The sequence below is a fragment of the Epinephelus lanceolatus genome, chromosome 9 (assembly GCF_041903045.1).
Source record: "Epinephelus lanceolatus isolate andai-2023 chromosome 9, ASM4190304v1, whole genome shotgun sequence".
Lineage (NCBI taxonomy): Eukaryota > Metazoa > Chordata > Actinopteri > Perciformes > Serranidae > Epinephelus > Epinephelus lanceolatus.
The window spans coordinates 22,100,260-22,113,588 of NC_135742.1; the positions used below are offsets into that span (position 1 = coordinate 22,100,260).

At 39.7% G+C, this 13,329-nt stretch overlaps 1 protein-coding gene across 2 annotated transcripts; it reads right to left on the reverse strand.

Moving 5' to 3' along the window:
• Positions 1 to 3,488: 3,488 nt before the first annotated feature.
• Positions 3,489 to 13,246, reverse strand: golm1 (golgi membrane protein 1). 2 transcript variants are annotated; one of them, XM_033620093.2, is made up of 11 exons: positions 13,076 to 13,246; positions 11,470 to 11,611; positions 10,678 to 10,857; positions 10,421 to 10,475; positions 10,224 to 10,326; positions 8,286 to 8,409; positions 6,838 to 7,000; positions 6,405 to 6,632; positions 6,122 to 6,286; positions 5,849 to 5,947; positions 3,489 to 4,779 (listed from the first exon to the last, which is right to left on the reverse strand). In XM_033620093.2, exons 2-10 carry the CDS (start codon positions 11,596 to 11,598, stop codon positions 5,850 to 5,852), a joined length of 1,245 nt encoding a protein of 414 aa, XP_033475984.1. In that variant the 5' UTR covers positions 11,599 to 11,611; positions 13,076 to 13,246; the 3' UTR covers positions 3,489 to 4,779; position 5,849. The 2 variants fall into 2 exon arrangements, with proteins under 2 accessions (XP_033475984.1, XP_033475985.1); XM_033620094.2 differs by having other exon boundaries at positions 6,838 to 6,997; positions 13,076 to 13,244.
• Between the last annotated feature and the right edge of the window lie 83 nt (positions 13,247 to 13,329).

Below are 13,329 nucleotides of genomic sequence, written 5' to 3' on the forward strand. Positions count from 1 at the left end.
ACATATAAAGAACATCAGAAAACATCTTTACTTATTTTGATGTTTAACTCCTTGCTGGAACAGAATTTCACGCTTTTTTAAGACAATAAAAATCTGTTTAACTCACTCAAAATTACGTTTTAAGAAAATTCAATGTGAAAACCTTGACGTGTATGAGGTACATAAAAAAGATAAGGTATATGAGTTAACTTATTTTAAGTGTGTTCATAAAGTACACTAAAACATGATGATCAGGCTTCACGTCTTTGTTGTCCTCTGATTTTATTTAGACATCTAGTAAACTGAGTGACATCATTAAAAATGAATATACATGTACAGCTGACTAAATTTCAGCTCCTTTTGTACAATATTAGGTACACCTTGTTAGTACCAGGTTGGACACCTTTTGCCTTCAGAGCTTCCTTAATTCTTCGTAGCAGAGATTCAACAAGGTGCTGGAAACTCAGATTTTGGTCCATATAGACATGATAGCATCACACAGTCGCTGCAGATTTGTCGGCTGCACATCCATGATGTGAATCTCCCGTTCCACTACATCCCAAAGGTGCTCTATTGGATTGAGATCTGGTGACTGTGGAGGCCATTGGAGTACAGTGAACTCATTGTCACGTTCAAGAAACCAGTTTGAGATGATTTGAGCTTTGTGACATGGTGCGTTATCCTGCTGGAAGTAGCCATCAGAAGATGGGTACACTGTGGTCATAAAGGGATGGACACGGTCAGCAACAATACTCAGGTAGGCTGTGGTGTTTAAACCATGCTCAGTTGGTACTAAGGGGCTCAAAGTGTGCCAAGAAAATATCCCCCACACCATTACACCACCACCACCAGCCTGAACCGTTGATACAAGGCAGGATGGATCCATGCTTTCATGTTGTTTACACCAAATTCTGACCCTACCATCTGAATGTTGCAGCAGAAAACGAGACTCATCAGACCAGGCAACATTTTTCCAACCTTCTATTGTCCAGTTTTGGTGAGCCTGTGTGAACTGTAGCCTCAGTTTCCTGTTCTTAGCTGACAGGAGTGGCATCTGGTGTGGTCAATATATCCCAAATGAAACCATGTCTCAATAGTGATAATAAAAACAATTTTTATTCTCTATCATCAATAAAGTCTATGATCATTTAAATTTTTCACAAATTTGTTCAACAGTTAAGAATAAAATAAAAATTCAATCAAATGAAATCAACAAAAGTTAATCCAATTTATAAAAAAAAAAAAAATCAAAAAACATTTCATCTCCAGGTAAACAGAACTGGTTCAAAAATGGGACTTTTTACACAAACAGGCAGACGAAGCTTTCAGACATAACAAAGCAGCAGTGTCAGACAACAAAACCCACAACAACTTACAGCAACTTTGAAAATAAAACGACATGATACAAATCTGGTACCATGTTTCCCCTGTGACACTGACCAAAGGGAGACAGACAGGCAGACAAAAGACACTTTGATATAAATGAGTGTCCGCATTCATTAACTGCTGTGGACACTCTGAGTGTCGAAGTGTTTCCATGAATTTGTCACAAGCACTCCTGTATTTTTATAGTTACTTTGAAACATTATGGCCAGGCGCAGATTTAATATGATCATAATATAAATAAAAAATAAGTTAACATAATCAACACTATTTAGGATGTGAAATTATTTGAAAATTGAGATGATAATATCAACTCTCATTGGAAATAACTGAATTGATTAACTGTTCCTTTAATTTGTGTTCCTCAAAAGGAAAAGTTACTTGTTAAAGTCTAGTGAAATAAAAGGAACAAGAATTTGCAAATCAAAGTCAAGTTTCCAGTTTTTTTTATAAGGAAATAAACATGAAAAGACTGTACTTTACCATCTTAAGGAATCTTCAGTGAGTCTTAAGTGTAAAAAGGTATTTTTGTTTTAAATAGTTTACTTGAATAAGCTTAATGAAGTTTGATAACACCTAAATACTTTTGCTCATAGGGTTCTGTAATCTATATTCCTCTTGTTATTCTTAATGCTCCATATATATTCTGTAAATGCCTCTTAATGTATGCCATTATTAAGTCAAAACAAAGGTTTTTCAATGGCTGCACCTTTACATTCAAAATTAAACTCTACAGGTCTTTTCTATTTTATCATTGTAGAAACTGTTGTCAGATTTTTTTGCTGTTGGGAAACCTCAGCATCGCAGCTTGTGTATAAAATAGGCTCTGTGGGATTGGATCATGCCTGGCAGCCCAGTTGTAATAGAAAGGTGAAGTTCCTCACCTTTTCTGTAGCCCCCATCGACCTAATTTCAGAAACATACTGTACAGTGGTCAACAGTGAATGACGAATATTTTTTTGTTCCCATTTGAATTATGCCATAAGTTGCACGTTTGTTAATAAAAAGGTCATTCTGTAGGTCAACAAAGTCCTAGTTTGTCGTAGGTTTGTCATAGTATCATTTAGTTTTGAGTGAAACCGCTCAGTGAACTACGTCCCTCATCTCACACATACATGTCACCAACACCAGCTAGCTTGCTGGCTAGATATCTTTGCTATGTTCCATAGATGTAACATAGTCTTACCTGATGTGTTTCATCCAGCAACTCCTGGTCTTTTATCAGCAGAGAAGTGAAAGAATGAGCAAGACCCGCTGCTTGGTATGAAACACACAGGCATCATAGCTTCAGCGTCACGGAGAGCTGTGATGTAACTATTATGACCTATGTAGTCGTTCTTGAAACAGTGGGGTTGAAGATGTTGGAAAAACAACATGATTTAGGAATGGACTCTTGATGATATGTCAAAACATTAAGGAATTTATGGCAGTTAAAATGACAACATACTGTGTAACTGTTGGTATTTAGTTAAAGTAACTACTTATAAATAAGTACCTGGAAAATAAAGTGTATCATCTGTCCTGTATAAAACACAAGGCAACAAAAGATCTCCCCACAACATTGTACTAATTTGTTGTTATTTCTGATCCCTAATATTAGTTCAGTCATTAGTGCAGCTTGACGCAGAATGGACTAATACAGTTTAACACAGCTAGGGAGTGATTCACATCTGCTGGTACGCAGGAACCCTAAAGCACAACACATGGTTCCCACTTCAAGGAAAGTTCCTTCCCACAAACTATACAGTCATTTTAACCCAGCAGAACAGAGGCAGCATCCACAAAGGTCTAAAACTGGTAAACATGAGCATCTGATCTCCACTGTGTCAGAGGCAACTGACCGTAGGGAAAAACTGGTGTACACACAATTGATAAGGCATGCGTCGAAATACAAAGGATTGTTGATCTACTAATATGATCCTGATGTTTTGTTCATTAAAATCTAAAACTGTTTTTCTATCTAACTGATCCCAAATGAGCACAGCACAGATCCAACCTCATGACAAAGCAAAAAAACAAAGTAACGCTTTAGAAATTGTCCATTGATCAAATATGTCCAGTTACAGACATTATGATATAGTATGTTTAAAACCTGACAAAGTTACATCAGCATATAATCCAGAGGATGAATTTGCCTGTTTATTATGCGCCATGTCTCTTAAGCCAGCCTTATTTTTTACAGCATTTTAGGTCACATGGAAATCAAAAAAGCAGCTGATTTTATTTTCCTGTTTGGCTGTATTTTGCCTATGTCAAAACACAATTGGACTCAGCAGCCTCGAGGTGCAACGTGTTAACTATCAAATTAATCACCAACTAATTTGGTAATCAATAATAATAACTGAGTAATTTTCTAAGAAAATTTTAAAAAAGTCTCTGATTCCAGCTTTTTACACGTGAATATGTTCTGGTTTCTTTGCTCGTCTGTGACGGTACACTGAATATGTTTGGGTTGTGGACAAAGCAAGACATTTGAGGACATTACCTTGGGCCTTGGGAAACACTGATCGACACTTTATAGACCAAACAACTAATAGATTTCATCGAGAAAATAATCAACAATGAAAATAACCATTGGCTGCAGCCCTACGGCTGTCTAACAAGAACCTCCACACATTTCCTTCATTTACTACAGTTATGGAAAACCTCATCTGTGATCACTGGCAGACATGTTGTACAGCAAAACGTCCTGGCCATTAACCCAAAATCAGAGTCCTTCATATGAGAGGCTGCGTACATGAAGAACTTAAGGCGTCGTTTAAGATGCTGCTGTAGAGTTCTGTCACTGGGATCACTGAGGTTATTTACACTTTCTACAATATATCACACCTCATACAGTTACCCTATAAGGGTCTGCACATTATCATCACTTCTCTTGTTTAGTTACAGTCATTACAGTATGAACATGAACAACACATCTAATTAAAATCTACTGATTTCTGAGGACGCTGAGATGTTCAATTTGCATACAACACGAACAACTAAGCAGGTGAAAGTACTGATAAGTATGTCACCATAATGAAATGAATGTAAGCACAGTCACCACATGGCTTTTTGTATACAGTGAGATGCATATGAATACAAAACGTGAATGTACATGCCTGGCTGACATTTGCATATTTTCATTCATTTCCAAAATTTAAAACGTGATGATCCCAACTGATAAAATATCTGACAACATGTAATCAAATATACAGCATCCAATTACGATGACAAATAAAAGACATTCCAGGAAACAAATGGTTATGATCTAACCCAATGTGATGTCACAAGTCTTTCTTATAGATTTCCATCTGGGTTTGTTTGTGTTTACTGTGTTGGGAGGGCTGCATTAACCTGTATGGTGTGGTTGTGCTGAGGTGTATAAGGGATCCTGCTTCCTTATGTGGTGTGCAGGCTCCTTCTCCAGCTCCAGCACTGCAAGAAAAATTCAGCATTGTGTAAATAACATGTAATATAGCTGCACAGTGTCTATAGCAAGCTTACATTAAAACTCATAAAAGATCTAAAAACCTCTCATAAAGAAAATGTATGTCCATTCGAACACTGTGATCAAGGAAAAAAGGTGTGGAAAAGTAGAAATCTGAAACCAAATAATTTCCTTTATTGGCAGTTCCAGAGGGTAATAGCTGGCTTAGCTACAGGTAGCGGCACTTCAGATCTACCTGTGCTCACTTAACAGACATCAGATCTTTGCACATGGTGTGTTTAATATAAGCACAGCTCAGATACTCAGAAGTGAAACTGACACAACAACAGCCCCATGATAATTGATGTTTAACTGTTTTTAATCTGCTGCCATGACATGAAAAACGATCATTACTGAACAAATGTCTTGAGCTAAAACAACTTCATATCGATGTTGATGTACTTTTTAGCAATTTCAATGTGTGACATGTTGAGCTGATGTTATCATACTTTGACAGCATGAAAGCACAGGTGTAAATGCATTCAAACCACATTAAGGACCAACTGTGATCCAATGGGATCTTGGGACCTCATTGAACGTAAGTGTAAATGTAAATTGTGTTTTTAATCCACATAAAACAACTACGTGTATCGCACTCAACTGCTCCAAACCAGTGAGACAGCAGCCATTAGCCAGTTAGCGAGCTATACTAACTAGCAAGAAAGCAGCAAGAAAGCTTACAGATACTTAAGTCATTCATGGATGAAGTCAACACCAGACCAAGTATCTGCTTTCAGTTTGGTCCAACAAAGGTATACAAGCAATTCATATCGCAACCGAGCCATTTATGAAACTAAGGCCTAGCAAATGATGGAGAACGGCTAAATACAGTTCAGTTGTTTGAGCCTGACACAGTGATCAGATCTCAATGTGGACACTGGAGATTCATATTAACATGAGGTGTAAATGTAATCAGGTTAAATCACATCTAGATAGTATCTGGATACAAGACACATTTTAATGCGAGGTGTCAATGTGGTGTCAGTGAGGAAGACATCGGTGTGTTTCAGTGTATACCTTAGATTTGAGCAAGCTCAGCTTGTTTGTCTGCTTCAAACTCGCCTTCGTTCTCATCGTCTCCGTTATAGTCAGCCAGCTCATCCTCCATGTCCTTGTCTATCAGGTTGGTGACATAAATACACACAAACCCCTTTTTAGCACAGTGCTTTCATTTTTTTAATCTTTACCAGTAAACAATCCCTCACTCAAGATTAAGCTCTGGCCTATAACTGGTCAACTGCACTTAGACAAACTCCGACTTGGAGACTAAGGATGTACTCTTTCACATACCTATATTTTCAGCCAGTTTACTCTGCTGTTGTTTTTCCATATCGACTCCACCCACGACTTGATCGTCTGTTTCATATTCATCTGGATCCTCAAGTTTCTGACCATTAGGTGTCTCGTCTGCCTTTGCCCGGCCAATCAGCATGCCTTCCATCCCAGGGTCTGCCTCTGGAGACATAAGTGGACTGTGAATTAACTTTATTAAAATCTCACAAGCTCTTCACTGAGCACGCCTGGATAGGAATAAGAAACTAGTTCACTGCTTTCAGTGAACCAGGCATTCTACCTTCTGTCTGAGCACCCTCTTCATGAACATCCATCACTTCCATCTCGTTGTCCTCAGTCAGGTTATTCTTCACAGATTTACTGGTCTCTGTCTCACCCTTCTCTCCTTCAACAGCTCCCTCTGGTGGTGACAAAATGTCCTGCTTGGCTGCAGTTGCTGAGGGAACAGGCTGAGACTCTACTTTGGAGAGATCCTTCTCTGGAGGCAGGTATGCTGGGGCATCAGGACCTATAGAGTAACAAGGCAGAAAGCAAGTGCAGTGTGGAGGTGTACATTTGTTATTAAAAGTCTACACAAAGATATGTAGACATGCACAAAATGCACTATGTGTACAGTATGTGCATACACACATAAATATGCCTGTCATTGCATGCTTTTATGAGTTAAATTTCAGTTAAGTAGACTGAGCCACCCGGACATCAACATCTATTACCTTTGTCCACAATGATGTCATTGGTCAGTAGCTCGGGTGGATCATTTCCTTTGGACTGAGAGATGCTTGGTGTGTGGCTTACAACAGTTGCGGTCTTCACAGCATCAGCCACAGTCATGACTGGTCCATCGTCTTTTGCTGGTCCATCCACTGCATTTTCCTGCTGAAGAGTAAACATCATCAAACGTCATCAAAACAGTTGGGTGGATAATGACTACAAACTAAAGAAATGTCAAAGCCAGTTAATGCTATTAGATCTTTTTATTATATACACTTGGTGACCAGAAAATTAGAGACCCTGGACCTGCATCTACTGCAAGCGAGCCAGTCCTTTCCTTTGATTTTGCTACATAAACATTAGCAACATCAACTCCATTTCCAAATATGCATGTAAACAGACTACAGAGAATGACTTCGAACAGACTTAGAAAAATTATTAGTTGTGGGCGTCAAGAAGGCCACGTTAGAGCATTACCAAGCCTGACGAGTTGCTGTTTTGATGTGTTACATCAAATGCAAATGTACCATATTTGTGACAAAAAGTTTGAGGGTTTCAAAAGAACAAAATGTGTTTATGACGACTGGTGCAAGTAAGTAAGGAAGTCACCTTCATTTAGAGAGCGCCTTCCAAAACCAGAATTACAAAGCGTTGTACAGTACAAACAATAAAAAAACACACAGAAGTGAAACACACAAAACAATAAAACCAATAAAAAACTACACAAACAGGACAGAGGACAAAGTGCTGGTGAACGAAACCGGTGACTCGCTTTCCCACACATTTATTTATTGGTGGCATCTGCCACATAACATCTGCCGCCACATTATGATTTTTTTTTTTGTCAGGCTGCACTGTTCATAAGGTGTGCTGTTGGAATATACATACTGTTAAGTTATTCATTGCTCCACAATTTCACTGCACAGAGCATTCTCTGGGCACATAAGGAGCAGTAGAACATCACACGCATTAGAAGTGACACTTAACCGTTCATTGTGCTGGGTCTAGAAGTTTGCTTTCACTCAAATCTGTTCCTCCCATTTATTGATATGAACTGATGAGCTCAGATCGGCTCCACCGATAAATTATCCACCCCATGACGCAAGACTCCACAAACTGCTGCTGAGGAGAAAAAGAAAGATTTTTGCCTATGCTGCATTCACAGACCCCCAAAAACCTCCAATTAAGAGAGGGGACACAGACTGACACACAAGGACACACAAGCAAGAAAAATAACAATAAAACAAAGAGCAGAAAGTTAGCCAGTTAGTTAGTTGTGGGTTATAATGAGCAAGGGATCAAAGGTGGATCAGTCTTAGTGTGTCCAATATTTATCAATTTACAAAATGGCTTGATTGGCCCTGGCCCTTTGTCCTGATTCCGATCCTGTAGAAAGACTCTAGGGTAAACAAGATTTACACCCTTCTGTCAGACAGAAAAGCCAACTAACCTGTGAGGAGGCACCTGGAGGAGGGATAAGCTTCTCCATTTTCTTCTGTACTTCAAGTTTAGCAGCTGCCACTCTCTCATCACACAACTCCTTCTGGGAAAGAACCTGGGAGTGACAGTGGGTCCTGTGTACAAACACACAGAGACAGAAACGTTAAATAGGACAAGAACAGATTCACTAGACTAAGGCAATTCATAAATCTGGGCTAATGGGCAATTAACATACAGTCAGGTCCATAATTATTTGGACAATGATACAGTTGTTGTCATTTTGGCTCTGTACACCACCACAATGGGTTTTAAATGAAACAATGAATACCTGCTTAAAGTGCAGACTCTCAGCTTTCATTTAAGGCTTTTTTCAAAAATGTAGTATGAACCGTGTAGGAATGACAACCATTTCTTCACACAGTCCCCCGACTTTAAGGGCTCATAAGTATTTGGACAAACTAACATAATCATCAATTAAACAGTCAGTTTTAATACTTGGTTGCAAATCCTTTACAGTCAATGACTGCCTGAAGTGTTGGACACATAGGCATCATCAGATGCTGGGTTTCTTCCCTGGTGATGCTCTGCCAGCCCTTTACTGCAGCCGTCTGCACTTCCTGCTTGTGTTTTGGGTGTTTTGCCCTCAGTTTTGGCTTCAGCAAGAGAAACGCATGCTCAGTTGGATTCAGGTCAGATGATATGACTTGACCATTGCAGAACATTCCACTTCTTTGCCTTAAAAATGTCTTTGGTTGCTTTTGCAATATGCTTCAGGTCAATGTCCAACTGCACTGTGAAGCATCGTCCAATGAGTTTTGAAGCATTTGGTTGAATCTGAGCAGATAATGTAGCCCCAAACACTTCAGCTTTCATCCTGCTGCTCTTGTAAGCAAGACAAGACTTCACTAGAATAAATACAGAGGGTTTATCACAAGATGCAAACCATTGGTTAGCCTTAAAAATGGAAGGCCAGATTAGAGTTTGTCAAAAACCATCTAAAAAGCCTGTACAGTTGTGGAACAGCATACTATGGACAGATAAAACAAAGATCAACTACCAGAATGATGGGAAGACAAGAGAAGGAAGAAGGGAAGGAACTGCTCATGATCCAAAGCACACCACCTCATCAGTGAAGCATGGTGGAGGTACTGTTATGTCATGGCCATGTATGGCTGCCAGTGGAACTGGTTCTCTTGTATTTATTGATGATGTGACTGCTGAGAAGAGCATCAGGATGAATTCTGAAGTGTTTGGGGCTACATTATCTGCTCAGATTCAACCAAATGCTTCAAAACTCATTGGACGATGCTTCACAGTGCAGATGGGCATTGACCTGAAGCATATTGCAAAAGCAACCAAAGACATTTTTAAGGCAAAGAAGTGGAATGTTCTGCAATGGCCAAGTCATATCATCTGACCTGAATCCAACTGAGCATGCGTTTCTCTTGCTGAAGCCAAAACTGAGGGCAAAACACCCAAAACACAAGCAAGAAGTGCAGACAGCTGCAGTAAAGGGCTGGCAGAGCATCACCAGGGAAGAAACCCAGCATCTGATGATGCCTATGTGTCCAACACTTCAGGCAGTCATTGACTGTAAAGGATTTGCAACCAAGTATTAAAACTGACTGTTTAATTGATGATTATGTTAGTTTGTCCAAATACTTATGAGCCCTTAAAGTCGGGGGACTGTGTGAAGAAATGGTTGTCATTCCTACACGGTTCATACTACATTTTTGAAAAAAGCCTTAAATGAAAGCTGAGAGTCTGCACTTTAAGCAGGTATTCATTGTTTCATTTAAAACCCATTGTGGTGGTGTACAGAGCCAAAATGATGACAACTGTATCATTGTCCAAATAATTATGGACCTGACTGTAAATAAAGATTCATCTTGATCTCCTTTCAAACAGACCTGTGCAAATATAACTGATTAAAGGAATCTTTTCTTACATGTCATAAGTGAGTTTGTTGTTGAGGGTTTTGATGTTGCCTTGGCAACTCTGCAGCTCCTTCTGAAGCATCCCCAGGTCGTCATTCAGCTGATTCAACTGACCTACAGCACAGATACACACCAGACAATAAGAGCCACACAAGAGATCCACTGGCTGCTAACACAATGCAATTTTTAGTTTGAGGTCAACAGTTACCTTTGAGTTCCTGTATGGTTTTGGTACTAGAGGAAATGTTTTGCTGCAGTGTGCCCTAGAAACCAAAAACACAGAGACTATCAGTATTCACAGTTCACGTTTGTAATTTTCCTTTGATAATGTGCGAGTTTGGTGTAAACCAAAACAGTGAGCAAATTAAGGCCCCAAAATTCCTCTGTGGCAAAGGTTTATAGACAATAAATTTGTCCCTATTTTACTTTGTTACCAATACAACTACCAGTGGTGTTTGTGTGCACCTTCTCTTGGCTGCAGGTGTTCTGAGATCCTTCCAGCTGTCTCTTGAAGAGGCTTTCTATGTGGCTGATCTGCTCCTTCTGCCTCTGGATCTCCTCCTGGAACTCAGTCTTCTTCATCTCAACTACCCCTCGCTCTGCTGCCCCACGGCGCACCTGGCCTTCTAACTCATACAGCTTAGTCTGTATCACACATGTAAAGACAAAGGGAAAGTGGCACAGGTAACGATAACAACAATCTTATTACAATCTTGTAACAACAATCAAACTTAAGTAGAAGAAAGAAGAAAGGTTCTGGGTTATGTTAGCTGCCTATGTTGACTGCAGTTGTCAAAAGGAAATTGCACAACGTTCAAAGAGACTTTCTCACAACCAAAACCCCAAAACTCTTAAAAAAAATGCAGACCAAATGAGGAACTGATGAGACCTACAGTATCGAATGTCCACAGAAGGGGATCATGCACTGGTCTTGCAGATTTGCGCAAAAAAAAAGTCAGGTCATATTAACAATCTGTTTCATCATGTAAACTGTAAACACATAAAGTTTAGGCAAATGCTCGGAGTTGATCTTTCAAGATCTAGTCTGAGACAAAATATGAATTGATTGCTGATGATTTCCAACAAATGACTTTTCAGTTAACTTATAATCCATGCAGTGTTCATATAAGAGCACAGGGCAGCCTTTAAATAACTTAAGGTTTTACAGCTTTATTTAAAAAGGTGGTATTTGCACAGTCAGCTATGGCTAGAAAACCACAGAAACACACACACACAAACACATATAGATTAACCTACCTGTAGTTCCAGGTTGCGGGAGCTTGACACCCAGTAGTTAAAGCCCAGAACGAGGATACAGGCAATTAGGGCACCAATCATTAGAGGGGGTGATCTTCCTCCTCGACGTCCATTTCCCAGCCCACCCATAGCTGTCTACAAACTGTGCACACACAAACCACAGTCAGAGTTAACACTCTTTCCACTCATTTCATAATAACAAGTTTTAAACAAGTACAGCCTGTCTGTGAGCCCTGAATAACACCTATTATTTGAAAGTGGTCAGCTGACATGAGGCTAGCTTTAACTGATAATATGGCAAAGGTCACTGAAGGAATCTACAGGTGTTTTGGTTTTGAAGGTTCCTTACAGACGTGTAAAAAGCTCACTGTCAGTCCTGCAAGATGCAGTGAGCTACTTCTGCTTGCATCAAGCTAATGCCTCACCAAATTCATGTCCACTGTTTTAGCAAAAACACAGAATACAGGGATGTAATCTGATCATGTAGACATCATAGTATGATAGCAACTCCGGTAGACATACTATATACATGCAATTTTGTTTTAAGTGCACAAATATTAAGAGCATGACATGACACACACATGCTTACTGTATTGCCTAATACTCAACCCTGTGCAGCAAGTGGATCTCCGTTTGTTCCTAACAGTGCTGATTCTGTTAAAATGCCTGCAAAATGCTGTGACAGCACACATCAACATTCCCATGAACCCGTAGTTGTTTACAAAAGGTATTTACCCGTGCAAAGATCCAAAGTCTGATATTCACTGGTACAGTATCATGTCATCTGATGGTGGCAACGCAACATGCAAACGAATACACTCAGCCCTACTATGCATGGGTTCCTTCCATCATGCAAATGCAGGCAGACCAGGTGCATGGATTTGTTCAGTGATCTACTCATAATTTACTTAACGCACATTTAGACTAAACTAAGAAATAGTAAAATAACAAGATGCCATAGTGAAATCATAAACCAGTGGCTAAAAATCAAAAAATCAAACAGCACAAAGAGATAACGTCAAGAGTAAAATTAGTTGTGATTTATTTAACAGAGAAGAAAGAGATGCCTCGTATTAACGTAGCTGGTTAATGATGCTGATACTACCGTCGACGCTTCACTCAGTGTGCTGTCACACAGCAGCAGTAACGTTACAGGAAAGGGTGGCTAAAGGGAGTCAACCCCAGCTCTACAAGACAAACAAGTAACGCTGGTAGAATAAAATCTGGCGTTTGCTAAATCACAGCACAGGCCTGACAGCAGCTTATAACTTAAATCAACTGCTAACACAAGCTAACGTTAAAAGGTCAGTCATACAGTATAACATCAGGTCAGGAATGAGCTAACGTCAACAGTCATAACGGTGGCTTGTAGAGGATATATGTTGTAGAATAATTTATCAACAAAACGGCAGCCAAATTATCAAAGACGGTTTATGAACAGAGCATAATTTGACCAGCTTTACTTTCCGAGTCAACGCTAAAAGCACCGACTCTACATTGCAAGATAACGATCGTTAGCATTGTAGCTTGTCCCCAGTTGCCTTTAGCTGTAGGTTAGCAGTTAGCTAACGTTAACGCTAGCAGCAAAACCATCTCCTTAACTTACCCGGTAGACTCGAGAGTCGCAAAACAGGAAATTAATGTTGAGTCCAGTATATTGAGTGATACTCGGACATATATTTGACAACCTGGCCGCGTTTCTCCAGCTATTAACAGCACATTACAGCTTGGCAGTTAGCTTGTATCCATCTTTGCCATACAAACAGCAGAGTCCCACTGTGTTATGCTTGGCTAAGGTCTGGGACCGTCAGGTGCTGCCTCTGTTTGCTGTAGGAAAAACGGCCTTTGGGGTGGACCATT